This window comes from Erythrolamprus reginae, chromosome 3 (assembly GCF_031021105.1).
Source record: "Erythrolamprus reginae isolate rEryReg1 chromosome 3, rEryReg1.hap1, whole genome shotgun sequence".
Lineage (NCBI taxonomy): Eukaryota > Metazoa > Chordata > Lepidosauria > Squamata > Dipsadidae > Erythrolamprus > Erythrolamprus reginae.
In genome coordinates, this window is record NC_091952.1 from 135,784,124 (window position 1) to 135,803,018 (window position 18,895).

The following is an 18,895-nucleotide window of genomic DNA, read 5'->3' on the forward strand; positions in this document are numbered from 1 at the left end:
AACTAACCTTGTGGTGCAATTGGAACAATCTGGAACTGAACACACTCAAAACCATAGAAATGGTGGTAGACTTTAGGAGAAATCCTCCCATACTTCCACCTCTTACAATACTAGACTACACAGTATCAACAATAGAGACCTTCAAATTTCTAGGTTCTACCATATCGCAAGATCTAAAATGGACACTTAACAAACCTCATCTGAAAAACACAATAAAGAATTTTCTTTCTCTGCCTACTTAGAAAGCTCAAATTGCCCAAGATGCTGATACAGTTCTACAGAGGAATTATTTAGTCTATAATCTGCACCTCTATAACTGGCTGGTTTGGTTCTGCAACCCAACAAGACAGACACAGACTTCAGAGAATAATCAGAACTGCAGAAAAAACAATTGCTACCAATCTGCCTTCCATTGAGGACCTGTATACTGCATGAGTCAAAAAGAGGGCAGTGAAAATATTTACAGACACTTCATATCCTGGACACAAGCTGTTTTAACTCCTACCCTCAAAATGATGCTATAGAGCACTGCACACCAGAACAACTATACACAAGAACAGTTTCCCCCGAATGCCATCACTCTGCTAAACAAGTAATTCCCTCACCACTGTTAAATTATTTACTAAGTCTGCACTACTATTAATCTTCTCATCATCCCCATCACCCATCTCCTCCCACTAATGACTGTATGGCTGTAACTTTGTTGCTTGTATCCTTATGATTTATATGCACTGGTTCCTAATATGATTTGATTACTTAGTTGTACCCGGACCATTAAGTGTTGTACCATATGATTCTTGACTAAAGTACTTTTTTTAACGTACACTGAAAGCATATGCACCAAGACAAATTTCTTGTGCACCCAATCACACTTGGCCAATAAAAAATTATATTCTATACTATTAAGGTGAACTCCCCTAGCTTTGTTTTATCTCTCAACGAATTTCACTTGCCATGAGGAATAAATATGGTACACCAATCGTTCTTCCTGTGGACTGGATGAAGCAGAGACTTTTGAGTGTTGCATCAGTGCACATTTTGGAAGTGAGGGGCACTGTGAAAAAATTATTGAGACATTAGGGGGCAAACTCACAGGACCTTTTTAAAAATAATAGAGCCTCCACAAAGGGAACCTCCTTAAAAAACAGAGCCTCCCACAGATTCTTGCTAGAAGATTAGCATAAGGTTGGCAAAATGCTGGCGGCATCTGCAACAAAAGCCTCATCTCACCTCACCTGGCCCAGGCTCCAAAGGTAAGTTGGATGCTGCTTGGCCCTAGAAGTGAGTGGTCCCTCAGGTGACTGGATGGGCAGCTGTTGGCTACATCATGCAAGCTATAACTTTCCTACCTGCGTTGATAGCTCCTTTAGGCTCCATTGCATGGCTGAATCCAGCTTGCTAGCAGGATTCAGCCTGGCAGTATCCCAAGGGACAGGAGCATCAAGTCTCTTGAGGGTGGGAGAGGCCTGGAGCAGGTGGGTGTCAGTCTGCGCTAGACCTCCAAGGGTCGGCCCCACTCCTGATACACCCAGTTCTCCACCTAACAACCTGTACATTCGTTTAATGATTCATTGGGGAGAGCAGGGATGGGAGGGTATTAGGCTTGACATTTCTCTTAATGACTGTTGCAACTTGCAACTTTCATGGGCAGTCTCCATTACAGTCATAAGCGTAGAACTACAGTAGTCCCTCACCTATCGCTGGTGTTACGTTCCAGACCTGGCCACGATAGGTGAAATCCGCGATGGGGAATTTATCGACTGATAGTACTTATTTAAGTATTTATATTGTAATTGTTTGGTAAGTTTTCATTGTTTTAAGTGTTTATAAACCCTTCCCACACAGTATTTATTTTAGATACAGTATTTAAATACAGTATTTACAATTTTAGATATTTTTTTTAAAAAAAACTGCCGATCAAGTTCGGCGGGCTGTTTAAATCTGCCGATCGGCTTCCTCAGAAACCCGCGATAAAGTGAAGCCGCAGTAGGTGAAGCGCGGTATAGCGAGGGACTACTGTATCTGTATTTATTTTTATCCCATCTTTATTGCTTTTTAAAAAAATAACTCAAGAAGGTAAACAAACCCAAGAGAGAGTGGCTGGCCCAAAGTCACATGGTTAGTCTTTAATCTTAAAGTGGAACTAGAATTTAAAGTGTCCTGACTCCTGAGTTCTAGTTTGGCGCCTTCAACTTTAGAGTAATTAGATAGATAAACTAATTTAAGTGGAATCAATCTAGACTGGGAAGTTTACCAATCAGGATGGAGATCGTCAAGCAGAACAGGACAGAGTTCAAGTGCTGTGTCTGGGGTTGATGGGAAACAAATATACAGTACCATCAAATATGCCTTTTACAGTTCTGATTATTTCATTAACTGCTCCTCTGTATAAAAAAATGATTATTTTCTCAGTTATGTTTTATCTGGTTAATAGAGTATTTCTTTCTATTTAGGGTTGCCTTGATTTATTTAAACTGGTAAATTGATATACAGTGATCCCTCAATTAGTGCGGGGGTTACGTTCCAAGACCTCCCGCGCTAATCGATTTTCCGTGTTATAGTGGTGCGGAAGTAAAAACACCATCTGCGCATGCGCGCCCTTTTTTTTCCATGGCCGCACATGCGCAGATGGTGGAGTTTGCGTGTGGGCAGCGGGGAAGACCCAGGGAAGGTTCCTTTGGCCGCCCAACAGCTGATCTGCTCCACAGCGCGGAAGCAGCGAGGAGCCGAAGATGGAGTTTCCCCGTTGCCCAGGCAAAGGGGAAACCCCATCTTCGGCTCCTCGCTGCTGCCGCGCTGCGGAGCAGATCAGCTGTTGGGCGGCCAAAGGAACCTTCCTTGGGTCTTCCTGCTGCCCAGGCAAAGGGGAAACCCCAAGAGAGCCAAAAGAGCACCGGGCCGGTTGGTTCCCAATCAAAAGAGTTTATCCCGATTCTCCTCGGTGGGGGAAAACAGCGCCTCGCCAGGCTCCCCATCTTCAAGAGAGACGCGACGGCTAGCCAGGATCCACGCAGGGGAGAAAAGGCGCGCGCTCCCAGCCGCTGCGCCCCGCTTGGAGAGCAGCAGTGAGCAGAGCACAGAAGACGACGAGGCTTTCGAGGGCTCCAAGGCGGGCGGCGGCGCGTCCTTCGAGCACGCTGGCGGCGAACCCAAGCTGAAGGCGGCCACCACACACACACACGCCGCCGCCGCCATCCACCCCGCCGGGTTCCCCGCTTGCTACCTCTTCGCCTTCTCCCGCCTCCGAGGCCGACCAGCCCAAGCCGCAACAGACACACACACACATACACGCACTCCCTCTCTCGCGCTCACACAGACGCACTCAGACAGAAAAGAAAAAAAAATCCCCAAAAGAGAGGGACAAGAGGCAGGCACAAAGCGGGGGCACAAGGGGAGCTGCCCGGCAGAGGTTGCTTTTTTTCTTCTCGTGGGCAAGTGGAGGGGGGGAGAGAGAAGGAAAGAGAGAGAAGGAAAGAAAGAGATGAGAGAGGGAGGAAGAGAGTGTGAGAGAGGAAGAAAGAGAGAGAGAAATGATAGAAAAAAGGGGAGAAAAAAAGAGAAATGAGAAAATGATTGAAGCAGAGAATGACAGGAAAGAAAGAGAAAGAGACAGAGAAGTGACTCTTGGTGATGACGTATGACGTCATCGGGTGGGAAAAACCGTGGTATAGCAAAAAAAACCGTGGAGTATTTTTTAATTAATATTTTTTGAAAAACCGTGTTGTAGCGTTTCGCACTAATCGAGACCGTGCTAATCGAGGGATCACTGTACATGTCAATGTAAATCAGTGTACAATGCACATGTTGTGTAAGTCCTCTGATATATACATTATGCTTACTGCTATTATAGAGATGATTTCCATTTTCTTTTATTTAAATCAGTGTTTTTCAAATTCTGGCTGGAAAATTCTGGTAGTTGAAATTCACACATCTTAGAGTTGTCAAGTTTGGAAATACACTGATTTAAGCAGTGCTTGTATTATGCATCCATATGGCCACTTGGGAATTCAGTTCTACTCACCTCAAATCTGATATATTTGAGTAGATCAAAATGTTTTGCATACAATTGCAAATATTCCAGGAACTTAGTATTGTGCAGAAAGTTTGGAAATTTATCCGGCATTGGAAAATCACTGAAGCAGCTCATCTCTTTGGAGGAATTACTGGTGAGTGACCTGTAGATACTTGCTTTTCTCTCCTCTACAGTTTCCTAAAGGATATAAAAATAACTTTTTCTTTAAAATTCTCTACAGGAAAAAGCCACCATGTAAGACCTGTAATACTGGTTCTTTAGTATCTCAATTCTTGGCAATAAACAAGAGCCAGGCTTCATTCTGCATTCCAAACAAATATTGATTGCAAGCCTAAATTTTGACTTGAGTTGATTGCTCAGATTTATCTGCATTCTTCCTATAAAAAAATGAACTTAGAACAAAATCAGTCTAAATCTATTCTTTATCATCAAAATTGCAAGAATCTGAGCTTTGTTTCATTTAACTATGATAACAACAACAACATTATTATTATTATTATTGTTGTTGTTGTTGTTGTTGTTGTTATTCAGAAATTGAAAATCTGATGTATGGAGAACACACACTACATAAGAGAATATTTTTTCCTTCAGATGGAAAGCCATTTAACTATAAGTATAGTATGTTGTTTTAGAAACAATATGGACCATTACTCATAGTTCTCTTAGCCATCAGAGAAAATGGTTTAACCCTGCTGTTCTGTTTAAGAAAAGTAACAAATCTTATGTTCCCGGGTCACCCTGACCCGGACCGAAAACTCTTCATTTGCAGTGCTTATGTTTGGTCTTTTTGAAAGCTTTCTTCACTTGGAAAGTAGTCTGAACATTTCTGCACACAATGATATGAAAATTGAAATGAAAAAAGTAAATCTTATTGGTTTATTTTGCGGATATAATGCACGCCCCCCCTGTTTTTGTGAAATTTTTTTCAATTTATGGATAGTTTTGCTTGCAAAATGCATTCTATTTTACTAAAGTTGGTATGGGATTGGTAGCTTGAACATTTCTGAACATAATGATATGAAAATTGAACTGGAAAAATTGATGCATATTGGTTTATTTTGTTGATGAAATGCACGCCCCCCCCCGTTTTTTTTAAATAGTCTTCACTTTATGGATAGTTTTGCTAGCAAAATACATTCTATTTTACTAAAGTTGGTGTGGGATTGGTAGCTTGAACATTTCTGAACATAATGATATGAAAATTGAACTGGAAAAATTGATGCATATTGGCTTATTTTGCACATAAAGTATGCCTCAATTATTTCAATTTATATAAAAATTATGCTGTTAATTTCAAACTTACATACTTTTTTTTAGTAAAATGGATTTGTTTCATAAAATTAGTTCTCTGGCTACAATGTGGTTGATTTTCAAAAGGATATTCCAAATATTTCTAGACAAATATGTATAAACAGTGACAATAATGGCACACAGCAAGGCCGAGGGGGGGGTGGCCCTTTTGTGGCAAAAATAAACCAATAAGAACCATTTTTTTCAGTTCATTTATATTTTTCTTATATTCAGAAATGTTCAATTTAGTATATCAAACCTTTTGGGGGAAAATTCCTTAGGGATTTGTAGCCTTAAAAAATAGAAATTGACACGAAATTAAAAAAGGATGGGGGGAGGGGCTTTTTGATCAAAATAAAAATATAAGTCTCAATTTTTCCAGTTCAATTTTCATATCATTATGTTCATAAATGTTCAAACTAGTTTTCCAGTTGAAAAGGTTTTCAAAAAGACCAAATTCAAGTGCCTAAAAAAAATCATTTTGGTCCGGGTCTATATGACCCGAACAGACTAAGTGTGACTTTTTTTTTGCCCAGAAAAAAAAATTTTCCCCCACCCCCACAAATATTTTTTTGATGGTCAGCATTGTTAAATTGAGTAAATGAATGCCTAAGATTTTAAAGAATATTTCGGATTTGGAGCATAAAAAAATAAAAAGTGAAAATGGTTGCAAGCAGCCAAGGGGGGGGGGAGGCCTTATTTCTGATGTTAAAAAACCAATAAGAATCATTTTTTTCAGTTCCTTTATATTTTTCTTATATTCAGAAATGTTCAAGCTACCAATCCCATACCAACTTTAGTAAAATAGAATGCACTTTGCAAGCAAAACTATCCATAAATTGAAAAAATTTTCACAAAAACGGGGGGGGGCGTGCATTATATCCGCAAAATAAACCAATAAGATTTACTTTTTTCATTTCAATTTTCATATCATTGTGTGCAGAAATGTTCAGACTACTTTCCAAGTGAAAAAAGCTTTCAAAAAGACCAAACATAAGCACTGCAAATGAAGATTTCAATTTCGGTCCGGGTCAGGGTGACCCAGGAACATAAGATTTGTAACTTTTTTTGCCCAGCAAAAACTAAGCCCCCCACCCCCCAAAAAAAATTCTCATAGAGAGAACCCCTGAAATGATGAACCAACATGAAATTTCAAGTTTCAGATATGCAGGGAAAATTTTTTACAGGGACTCAAACTTGGCTTCGGGTCACATACGACCCGAACAGAACAGCAGGGTTAAAAAAAAAAGCATACTAGGCAGCAAGTAACTCACAGACTAGTCATATATTCAATTCTGGATGAGAAGCTAGAATATTTCAATGGTAATTGTCAGTAATAATAGGTGATATTTATTAAGCACTAGGACATTAACTGAGTTGCAATGTGGAAAAAGATGCATTAAATCTTTAGTAACACCGAATCTTATTTTCTTATTATCTTATTCTGAGACAATATTTTTATGCTATAGGTCTCCAGACAGATTTGCCTAGTGAGGGAATATTTACTGAGAATTTTTAAGCAAGTTTCACTATGTGATGGTGAAGAGCTGAAAGATCAGATTATTGATCTGGGACAGATGTATACATAGATACATCATGGAACAGATATATCTATGTGGTTGACTAAGGGTAAATTATGGCTTAATGCTACATAATCAAACTATTACTGCAATGAAATGAAAGTACTACTAGTATGCAGTTCATCAGGGGGAGGGGGGCTGTAAGGTTCATTTAGGTTTTTTCATGCAATGCACAAAATATCATTAGTTCAATTCTACTGCATTGAAGTTTGGCCCACAGCCAAACTAGAATTATGCACAGCATTCAATTGCACTCTCTGTCTCTCTTTTTTGCCAAAAATTTAATTGTTTATGCACAGTTAACATCATGCCTGATTGGCTCTTAGGATCAATTGTTGATGAATGTTATCTTGATAAGAGAGGACTTTACACTTTTTTACATGCATCATACATCTAATCCACTTAAACAAGGTCAATCATGCAGTTATGGCCACCTTAATTTTTTTACCCATCTTATCTGCATATGGCCTTAGAATGTTGTTTAAAAGATACAAATTGCTAAATTAATCTCAAAATTCACTTCATAAAAGATTTTGCACAACTACATTTTTCCTAGCCGCCAGAATTGCTGTCAGATTTAGAGGAATACTCTGTGTAGGATTCTTTCTCTTTTGAAGAGGAAAATTCCTAAGAGGATTTCAAAACTCATTTTTTTCAAACTTTTCCTGCATATTATTTATTTATTAGATTTGTATGACGCCCCATTATTAAAAGCAAACATACACACAAACATACCATGCATAAACTGTATAGGCCCGGGGGAGATGTCTCAATTTCCCCATGCCTGATGGCAGAGGTGGTTTTTAAGAAGTTTACGAAAGGCGAGGAGGGTGGGGGCAGTTCTAATCTCCAAGGGGAGCTGGTTCCAGAGGGTCGGGGCCGCCACAGAGAAGGCTCTTCCCCTGGGTCCCGCCAAATGACATTGTTTAGTCGACGTGCTGCAGAAGGCGGTCCCGGAGATACTTGTTTCTATAAGGAAGCAATTTTTAAAAATCTGTCTACTTACTGTGAATCGCCATAGCCCACCAATGTCATTGCTTTGCTCAAAACAGGTGGGTTCAAGTCCTTCCTCCAGGCAAGCCTTGATGCATGTCAGCCCAGTTACTCCAGAACCAACAACTGCTACTCTCTTTGACATGGTCCCTACAATACAGAATGATCAGGAGAATTCTTCAAGAGCACGGTATCTCTACTCAATTCCCTCCTTCACATCTAAAGACCTCCAATACAGGTTATTTAACTCAAGATAGTATCTTTGCTAATTTGTTATATTAATAATGGATAGAAATTATAAAACCTATCTTGGGAATTTCCATTTAACAAATTCTATTAATATTTTTTCTTAACACTCAGAAAGCCCTCAATAAGGCAAGATGTCTGCTTTTGTCAGAAACAACATGATTTTTTTTAAAAAAAATCACTGAATCCATGCTTTAAGCATGGACTTTTGCTTCATAAAAGTTCATATCCCTTTCCTTTGTCCAGATAATTTAATTTCTTCCACTTCTATCCCTTCCCTCCTTCAACAGATCTTGCAGATAATTGATGTGATTTGAACCTCCTACTCTGGATATCTTTAGCTAATCACAAAGAGTCAAGTGGAAAGAGGTTTGGAAAACACAGATACATTGCCTGTCAAGGAACCTGCAGGATATGAAAACTTTAATTTGACTTGAGTTAAGATAAATAGAAAATCAGAAAAAGAAGACTTTAAAAATTCTTCGCCATTTCTGGAGAACCAGGGAGAAAGAGTCAAATACTAAAAGAGTGGCATTGGAGTTTGAGAAGGTTTGTGGTTTTATATAAAAAGAAAACTTCGCAAATAGGAGGGGAAAAAAATCCAATCACTTCATCTCCCTGTGCTTGTATTAAAGAATAAATATTATCTAAGAAATGCTAAATATTAACTGACCAGTTCAAAACTAGGTAGATAGGGAAGAAAGAGGAAAAGCATACAGAAATATTCAATAAAATAGTCTGCAAGATAGAGTTCTACAGCTAATATCTTACATATACTACTTTTGGTTAAGATTAAATATCAGATTTTGCTATCCATGCATTATTGTTATATCAACTTGTCAATCTTTGCAATATTTGTTTTCAGGCTGCCACTAATTCATATGAATTAGTGTTATCACCATATAACACAGTCAACAACTATGCATTCAGGACAAAAAGAAAGAAAGAAAGGAAGGAAGGAAGAAAGAAAGAAAGAAAGAAAGAAAGAAAGAAAGAAAGAAATTGAGTTAAATAAACCATAACTTTGGAAATTTGGGATCCACCATGTCTGTTTTTAATTGAATACAGAGACACCAGGATCTTGGGAAGCTTTCAATTCACCCAGTAGTGTGCATGCATCTGTAAGTAAGAAACAAAATTTTACTGTTTCTTGCACTTGCCTGCCATTTCCATGAAACAGAAATTGTTGGCCTCTCCTTCTAGACTTGTTTTCTTTTGATCAGGACGAGCTGCTTTGAAGAGAAAAAGTATAGTAGAGAAGGCACAGTTCTTATCTGGTGTCTGTCTTCTAAAATAAGCTAATTGTCTCTTTAGTATCTGGAGGGAAATTGACACTGACAAGCCAAGTGCAGGGAACTTTAAATGAACAAGCAAAAACTCACGTGGTTTTCTATTCCATTGGCAAAGACCCAGACAGCTATGAACTTAGCCAGATCCCTTCTACTCTGTCTTTTTCATTGAAACATTGCACTAATTAAATGATAATTGGAGAAAATAGAGTTTAGTTGTCATATAAAATGCACCGTATGTGTTCTGGGAGGGAGATTTTTCAAAAATGCAAATTTAACCAGGAATCAAAGTTGAAATGCTTTCTGGAATGAAGAAGCAATAAGTATCTAACATTTGGGGTGTTTTTTTTAAATACTCAGGAAATATTTAATAATAAATGATGAAATAAAATGTGAAAATAGGACATTAAACTTTTGAAATTGTTTAGAGGTGGTACTTTTGGTTGGTGCAGAAATGGAGAAGGGAGAAAATACTTGCTAAAAATCTTTTTTCATAGACCAGAGCACTATGAGTTCAATTCCTATTACAGTCTTCCTTCTAAATGGCCATTTACCTTCTGCTTAAAAGAATTCCAAGCTGAAAGGATAATTTTGCAAATTTGGGGTGGGGTGGGGGTTGGTGTTTATGTGTTTTATCTTCCCATTTACCCATTTACAGCTTGCTTTTTGTTCTTTCCTTCTCTCTCTCTTCTGAAAGTTTTCATGGAATTTAAGGTTGTAATATCTCCAATGTGATTTGCCATCAAAGCCTTTGTAGTGTTCCTTTCCCAACAAACTTGGGCAAAGAGTGAAACATAGTGAGGGGATGGAAAAATATTTAGGATAATATTTGATAAAGTTGATTCCAACAGGAAATGAGATTTGAACAACGTTCAATATCCCAAGGGAAACAAGGTTTAGGATAAACATTTAATAGAGCCTCCTTGAACTTACATGATCTAACTGAAAACATGCAAAATCTTTTTACCAAATTTTTGTTCTGGAAACAATCCATTCACTGAATAAATTTCAATGCTGATTATAGATTTCTTCATCCCAGCTTTGCAAGTTCTTATTTTAGGAAAATATTAGGGTATTTGATGCAGTGTTCATGAAAGCAATATGAATCTGTAGATCCATTCTTTTGTAACTACCCATCACATAAAAAACCAATGCCAAGAAGAACAAAAATATTATATAGATAGAAGACAGGAGAGGGAGATGGGCTTGCCAGAAAAATTTTTTTTGGGAACTTGAACATAAAGAACTTATCACCTTTAAATCCCTAGATGCCATACTCCCAGATGTTGCATTCTGCCTGCCTGGTTTCCTTCAAATAATCTTCTTGCTTATTTAACAATTTTCTCCCATGAACCATTGAATAGCCAAAAATATTAGAATAAATCTGTTTATAAAGCAGCAGCTAAAACAAGTGGGTGAGAAAATTCTGTTTTCTTTCCCCGAGACAATAGTTCAAACTTTTTCAACCCAGAAGGACAGTTATTATATTACGGAAGAAAACCCCTAGAGCAGTTTTATACTGGACATTCAGGTTAAGCAAATTCTATCTAGAAGCAAAGCCACCATTATGTAATGCCTATTCATACCCTTCTCTATTACGGAATCTTTTACCAATGATCTAACAGATTTTTGGCTCAACACTCTCTGGGCGGTTTACAATGTAGAAACATTATTTGCATATTGCCCCCAACAACCTGGATCTTTAATTTTATTTATTTTATTTTATTGACCGCAGAAAATGAATCAATCTTGAGCCAGTCAGGATCGAACTCCTGGCAGTGAGCAGAGGTTTCCTGCAATACTACATTTTAACCAATGTACCACCAGGGCTTTAGGGAACAAACTGGCTCAATAAGGCAGCTTCCCAATTTAATAGGATTGTTCTAATTAGATTTTATGTATCTTTTTTCTTCTTTTATTCAATCATGTCCTCCATATTCAACTCTAATTTTAAATTTCAAATCAGATCGTGAAAGTATTCCTGCCTTTGACAAGAAGCCATTTGTATGATTGTGGGCCAGGCCCCCTCAGCCCTTAGAAAAAGGCAATCTTCTTCTAAAAATCTGCCAAGAATACTGCAGAGACTTGTCCAGGCAGTCACCTGGAGTCAAAACTTAAAGGTACATACAAGGAGCATGCAGAGCCACCGTGCCCTTTTCAGCTAAACAAATTGTAAAGTGCCACAAAATCAGCCAATATTCTGCACTCTTCACCATCAATCCTGACTTCTTTCTATGGGATCAAGAAGTGACATTTGTTCAGTTGGACAGAGCCCTTGCTAGCTCTCCAGTACTGTAACAGTGTTGGGCCTCTTGAAGAGTTTTCAGCAGTCAACAAGCATTTCTTCTTCTTTTCAATCCTCTTGGCAGCTTTTTGGACTCCCTCTTCTTGTGTTTCGTTCAGCAATTCATTAATCATCCTTTTGCCTGGCAAATGCTTTTCCTTTGTAGCTCAAGTGGTCATAGAGAGCAGGGATTGTGCAAGAAGAACAAACCACAAGGAACAGCATGTTTTCCCCAAACCCTCATTTGCCCAGCCCCACCAGAGAAATAATTTCTAACAGATACATGGACTGAGAAATGGGACATAAGACATGGAGAAGTAGGAAAGGGTAGATAAGCCTTTGGAGGGGCATTGAGAAGACTCAAGTTCTTGTCTATTCTTGGCCACAGAAAGCTCTTGGTTGATTTGGTGCCATTCATTCTCTCTCAACCCCATCTCACAGGGTTAATTGCACACTTCAAAACTACTAACATAATAATAATAATAATAATAATAATAATAATAACAACAACAACAACAACAACAACAACAACAACAACAACAACAAGTGGAGTACCACAGGGCTCTGTCCTGGGTCCTGTACTCTTTAACATCTTCATCAATGACCTGGACGAGGGAATAAAAGGGGAACTAATAAAATTTGCAGATGACACCAAGCTGGCGGGGGTAGCCAACACCCTTGAGGACAGGCTCAGAGTACAAGAAGACCTAGACAGACTATCACAGTGGGCCCATACCAACAAAATGAGGTTCAACACCGACAAATGCAGAGTCCTCCACCTCGGCAAAAAGAACCCTAGACATACATGCAGCCTGGGAGATACCCCACTCAGCAGTAGTGACTGCGAAAGAGATCTTGGAGTCTTGGTGGACAATCAACTAAACATGAGTCAGCAATGTGCAGCAGCAGCCAAAAAAGCCAACTCAATCCTAAGCTGCATCAACAGAGGAATACGCTCCAAGACCAGGGAAGTACTAATACCACTCTACTATGCCCTGGTCAGACCCCACCTGGAGTACTGCATCCAATTCTGGTCACCTCACTACAAAAAAGACATCGAAACTCTGGAGAAGGTGCAAAAAAGAGCAACCAAAATGATTAGGGGACTCGAAACCAAGACTTATGAAGAGAGATTGAGAGAACTGGGCATGGACAGCCTAGAAAAAAGAAGGTCTAGAGGGGACATGATAGCAGTTTACAGATACTTGAGGGGTTGCCACGGTGAGGAGGGGGTCTCTTTATTCCCCAGGGCACCAGAGGGCCGGACGAGGAACAATGGTTGGAAGCTGACCAAGGAGAGATTCAACCTGGAAATAAGGAAGAACTTCCTGATGGTCAGAGCGATCAACCAATGGAACTGCCTGCCAGGGGAGGTGGTGAACTCCCCAACTCTGGACACCTTCAAGAGGAGATTGGACTTCCATTTGGCTGGGGTGCTGTAGGGTTTCCTGCTCAGGCAGGGGGTTGGACTCGATGACCTAACGGTCCCTTTCAACTCTATTAATAAATAAAAATAAATAAATAAATAAATAAATAAACAACGTCGGAAGTGATGTTGGTGGTTTTTTAGTCTAACCCCTTTGCTTAGGCAGGAAATCCTACACCACTTCAGACAAATCATTATCCAACATCTTAAAAACTTCCAGTGTTGGAGCATTCACAACTTCTGGAGGCAAGCTGTTCCACTTATTAATTGTTCTAACTGTCAGGAAATTTCTCCTTAATTCTAAGTTGCTTCTCTCCTTGTTTAATTTCCACCCATTGCTTCTTTTTCTACTCTCAGTTGCTTTGGAGAATAGTTTGACTCCCTCTTCTTTGTGGCAACCCCTAAGATATTAGAATACTGCTATCATTTCTCCTCTAGTCCTTCTTTTCATTAAACTAGACATGCCCAGTTCCTGCAACCATTCTTCATATGTTTTAGCTTCCCATCCCCTAATCACCTTTGTTGCTCTTCTTTGCACTCTTTCTAGAGTCTTGGCATCCTTTTTTACATTGTGGCAACAAAACTGAATGCAGTATTCCAAGTGTGGCCTTACCAAGGCATTATAAAGTAGTATGAACACTTCATGTGATCTTGATTCCATTCCTCTCTTAATGCAGCCTAGAACTGTGTTGCCTTTTTGGAAGCTGCTGCACACTGCTGACTCATATTTAAATGGTTGTCCACCAGGACTGCAAGATCCCTCTCACAGTTACTACTACCACATATATTGTAACTGTGCATTTTGTTTTTCTTGCCTAGAACCTTACTTTTTTCATCGCTGAATTTCATGTTGTTGGATAGAACCCAATGTTCAAGTCTGTCAAGATCCTTCTGTGTCTTGAGTCTATCTTCTGGAGAGTTGGCTATTCCTGCCAATTTGGTATCATCTGCAAATTTGATAAGTTCACCATCTACGCCCTTGTCCAAGTCATTGATGAAGATGTTCAAGAGTACTGGGCCTAAAACAGAACCTTTGGGTACTCCACTGCATACTCCATGTAGATAAAGCTTCATTGAGCACTACACATTGAGTGTGGTTAGTTAGCCAGTTTTGAATCTATCTGGTGGTGTTGCTATCTATCCCACATTTTCCTTTTTTGTTTAGTAGTAGATTATGGTCTACTTTGTCAAAAGCCTTACTGAAGTCCAAATAAATCACATTGACAGCATTCCCCTGGTCCCCTATGTAGATGCCGTTCCATTGAGTACTATACATTAAGGGTGGTTGGTCAGACAGTTTTGAATCCATCTGGTGGTGTTGCTGTCTAGCCCACATTTTTCTATTTTATCTAGTAGGTTATGATCTACTTTATCAAATACCTTACCAAGTAAATTATATCAACAGCATTCCTCTAGTCCACTAATTTTCTCACTTCATCAAAGAATACAATAAATTTAGACTGGCATGATCTGTTTTTGACAAAGCCATTTGGCTTTTGGTTATTGCTTGGTTTGCTTCTAGGTGTTTATTGATTCATTGCTTGATTATCTTTTCCAGAATCTTCCCTGATATTGAGGTCAGGCTGATGGGTCTGTAGTTTCCTGGATCTATTTTCCCCCTTTTTGGAAGATGGGAACTACATCAGCTCTTTTTCAGTCCTCCCTGAGGCTCCAGGATCTTTGAAAGATAAAATTCAATGGTTCTGAGATCTTGCCTGCCAGTTCCTTCAAAACATTGAGGTGTAATCCATCCAGTCCTAGTGATTTAAACTCATCTAGACAGGTGTTCACTTACCATTTTCTTACTATTTTAAGTTGTGTTCCTAATCTGTTTTTTGTGGTGCTGCTTTTCATAGGCTGGACTGTTTTTTTCCCTTTGTGTAAAGACAGATGCAAAAAACATGTTAAGTAGCTCTGCTTTCTCCCTGTTGCTTGTCACTTTCTTGCCACTTTCTCCCTGCAATGGACTGATTGTTTCCTTGAGTTATTTCTTCTTTTTAAAAGCTTTTTTGTTACTTTTTACCTTTGTCACAAACTTTTCTTCATTGTGAGCCTTAGCTTTCCTCACTTCCTCTTTACAGGCTCGGGCTATTTGCTGATATTCTGCCTTAGTTATTTCCCCATCTTTCCACTTTTTATACTTGTCCTTTTTGTTTTTCAATGTAGTACCTGATTCAGGTACCCCTTTCCAAAGTACGTTCTTCATCTCGGACCACTATCCTTTGCTTATTTGAATTATCATTATCACAACTACTTGGACCTGTTGCTTTAATGTCTCTATTAAGATCAGCAAAGGCATTTATATCTGTTATGCTAGGACACAGCAAAAACTTTGTGTTTATGGTTCACCCTGCCAGATTCCACAGTTGACCATACAGTGGTACCTCTACCTAAGAATGCCTCTACTTATGAACTTTTCTAGATAAGAACTGGGTGTTCAAGATTTTTTTTCCTCTTCTCAAGACCCATTTTCCACTTACAAACCCAAGCCTCCAAAACTGTAACCGGAGAAGGCAGGGAGAAGCCTCCATGGGGCTTCTCTAGGAATCTCCTGGGAAGAAACAAGGCCTCCACCCTCCCCAATCACACACATGATTTGCTTTTACATTGATTCTTATGGGAAAGCTTCTTCTTACAAACATTTCTACTTAAGAACCTGGTCACGGAACGAATTAACTTCGTAAGTAGAGGTACCCCTGTACTGTCCTTCTTCTGCAGGATCTTTGTGGTACAGGGAGCTGATACATGGCAGCTCAATAGAATGGAATGGCTGGATTAGGCATCTAATTTCTGTTTGGAGAGCACAAATTAGAGATTCTAGATTCTAATATGTATATGTAGACTAGTAATTCATTTACAAAGAGGACAGTATCCAAATTTGAAAAAAGTACTTCGAAACACATCTGTAAAACAAGTATTGAATTAAACCAGTCATTTTGAAATAAAATAAAATCACAATCTCAAGTGCATTAATGTTGAATGTATTATTACTATTTTTGGTTTATAGTTATCAGATAGGCACACCATCAGATGTGTGGGCCACTACCTTTCTCCCTTGTTCTCTCACTCTGACTCCCAACTCTCAGTCAGCAGCTCCAACCCTGGCTTATGTAAAATTAAAGTGTAATGGAGGAAGTTTTTTTCTACCTTCTCCTGGTTCTCACACGCAGTCTCCCAACTCCAAAACTTGAAACATTCAAGGGGAAATTGGACTGCCATTTGTCTGAAATGGTATAGGGACTCCTGCCTGAGCAGAGGGTTGGACCAGGTGACCTACAAGGTCCCTTCCAACTCCAAATAAATAAATAAACAAATAAACAAACAAATAAAGAAATAAAGAAATAAAGAAACAAACAAACAAACAAACAAACAAATAAATAAACAAATACATATTTTTCTGGCTTTTTCCTTGTTCTCTCACTCTGACTCCCAGCTCTCAGCCAGCACCTCCATCCCCAGCTTCTGTGAAGTTAAAATGTAATCGAGGAAATTTTTTCTGTCTTTCTCCTTGATCTCTCATTCAGACTCCCAACTCTCAACTAACAGCTCCACCCTCAGATTCTGTGAAGTTGAAATGTAATGGAGGAAGTTTTTTTCTACCTTTCTCCTTGTTTTGTTAATATTTTTATCTCTTCTTTTATCTCTCCCATCTCTGTCTTAATTTCTACATAGTGTAGTTTTGTTTCTTCATGATTATTAGCAATGGTTTCCTGTGTTTTGCTTATGGATTCTTGCATTGTATCAATGGTATATTGGATACTCTGCAATATTACTTGCATAGTTTGCATATTCACTGCTAAGTTATTCTTTTTAAACTTTTGTTATTGTCTCTTTCAGTTTTTCTACAGGTAAAGATATAAATGGATTTAAGATATTTTTTCCATAAGTCATCACATTTGAGTTAGCCATTTTTATGTTTTACACAATTTTTCATGTATCGCTATCACTCTAACAATTACTTATATTATAATTTATAAAATATGTTCTGACAGTTTTTAACTTTAACTATTATTATTTAAACATACAATTATAAAAATTTTCAAAGAAATATATATTTATAACAACAATCAAAATATACTAATAAAGTATTAATTAACAATAGTACAAGGAAAGAGGAAAATTTAGTACTTATCAAAGCTCTGCCTGTCCCAGTTCTGTCCCAGTTTCAGTAAGAATTTGCTTAATCATTAATCAGTCCTGTTAGTACTTGTCCTACCTCCAATCAGTCTTTTAATCTCTTCTTCACTCAATATATCTACTGTCTTTTAAGTCCCTCCCTTTTTTAAAATTCAAGCAAAATCCAATGTCCAAATATTCTCCAGTCCAAATCTATAAGATTCTCTGATGTTTGCAGTCCTATGGCTTCTCCTCTGGTATTCCAACCACACTATCACTTGCTAAATCCAGAGTTCTTTATTGTTTTTGTGCTGTCCCAAGAGACAGAGATAGTTGGACTGTGTTTAGGCATGTCTCTTTAAGATATTGCATTAGGAGAAATGTAGTGACATTATACTCTGGGTAATGTAGTTCTACATGTGACCACATTTGTGTATTCCTATTGGCTCTGACTCGCGATGAGGGGTAATTGGAGAGAACATTCCAGAGGGTCTTTGTCTTCACCCACTAAGCCAGCCAACATGTAGATGCTACACCTAGAGCCCGGGTCAATTCAACCTCTTTTTACCTGCACAATGGGAAAGATTATATTGCAGAAGAATTGCATCATAACTGTGAGTTATTGTGAGAATGAGAATGCCTGTAATAAAATGATCTGTGATATTTCATTGTGCTGAGTTATCTGACTGTGGAAAGTTGCTGCATGCTATGTTAATGCCTTCTGAAGCCTTAAGAATAAGAGAAAAGTAACCCCCTCACTTCCGCTTCCCAGTTAGTGCCTGGAAAAGTATTGCTCTAATCTGTTCAGCATAAGGGAAGAAGGGGGGCATGTTACTGTCTTCTGAAGCCTTAAGAATAAGAGAAAAGAAATCCCCCCCCCCCAGTTACTGCCTGGAAAAGTATTGAGTATATAGAGGAGGCAATATGTACGTGTGTGCCTAAAAGGGAGAGGAATAACATTGTGGGGGAGGGAGCCAGAAGTAATACCTTCAAAGCAATGCCTGCTTTATCCCCAGGGAGATAACATAACTCAGACAATGTAATAAACTCTGCTTCCGCAATTGAAATAGCAATCATTGTTTGTTTTCTGGATTTGCAACCAATTAAAGCCCCTCCAAAACAATATTACAGTCCCAGAATTAGACTTTCTGGCTTTTACATCATTTGCATAATCACTATCAACATAACATTTCAGTTTTGATTCTTCAGTGTCTTGTATTTGAAGACCCAAATTCACAGTTCCCTTCAATCACCTGAGAATCTTCTTCACACCCATTCATTGTAATTTTGTAGGTGCAACAGTAAAGCGACTTAGAATGCTTACTGCACAAACTATGTCTGGTCTGAACTACTGTGACAGATATAACAGACCTCCTATTGCTGAGTAATATATCTCCTGATCACAGGCTTCACTTTTGTCCTCACTCAAACTATTGTAAAAAATCTGTGCTCATAGGTGTAGGAGCAATATTACAATCCTTCATATTATATTTCTCTAATAACTGTTCAATTTTTCTCCTTTGACTGAGAATATAACCACCTTTTCCAAATTTTTCTATTTCTACACTGAGATAGTTCTTTATTTCTCCCAAATTCTTTAACTCAAATTTCTTTTCTAACTTATTAGCAATTTTTTTT

The 18,895-nt window shown here is 38.5% G+C and overlaps 1 protein-coding gene across 5 annotated transcripts in view; it reads right to left on the reverse strand.

The window, feature by feature from the left end:
* LOC139164536 (dimethylaniline monooxygenase [N-oxide-forming] 2-like) overlaps positions 1-17,303 on the reverse strand; it is a 57,631-nt gene extending 40,328 nt beyond the window's left edge. Inside the window, exons 1-5 of one of the 5 annotated variants that reach the window (XM_070746806.1) lie at positions 17,270-17,303; positions 9,303-9,371; positions 7,910-8,046; positions 4,022-4,210; positions 954-1,054 (exon numbers count right to left, since the gene is read on the reverse strand). In XM_070746806.1, the coding sequence (XP_070602907.1) occupies positions 954-1,037 (84 nt within the window). In that variant the 5' untranslated portion in view covers positions 1,038-1,054; positions 4,022-4,210; positions 7,910-8,046; positions 9,303-9,371; positions 17,270-17,303. The other 4 variants (XM_070746802.1, XM_070746807.1, XM_070746804.1 and 1 more) reach the window with 4 other exon arrangements.
* Positions 17,304-18,895: the final 1,592 nt, after the last annotated feature.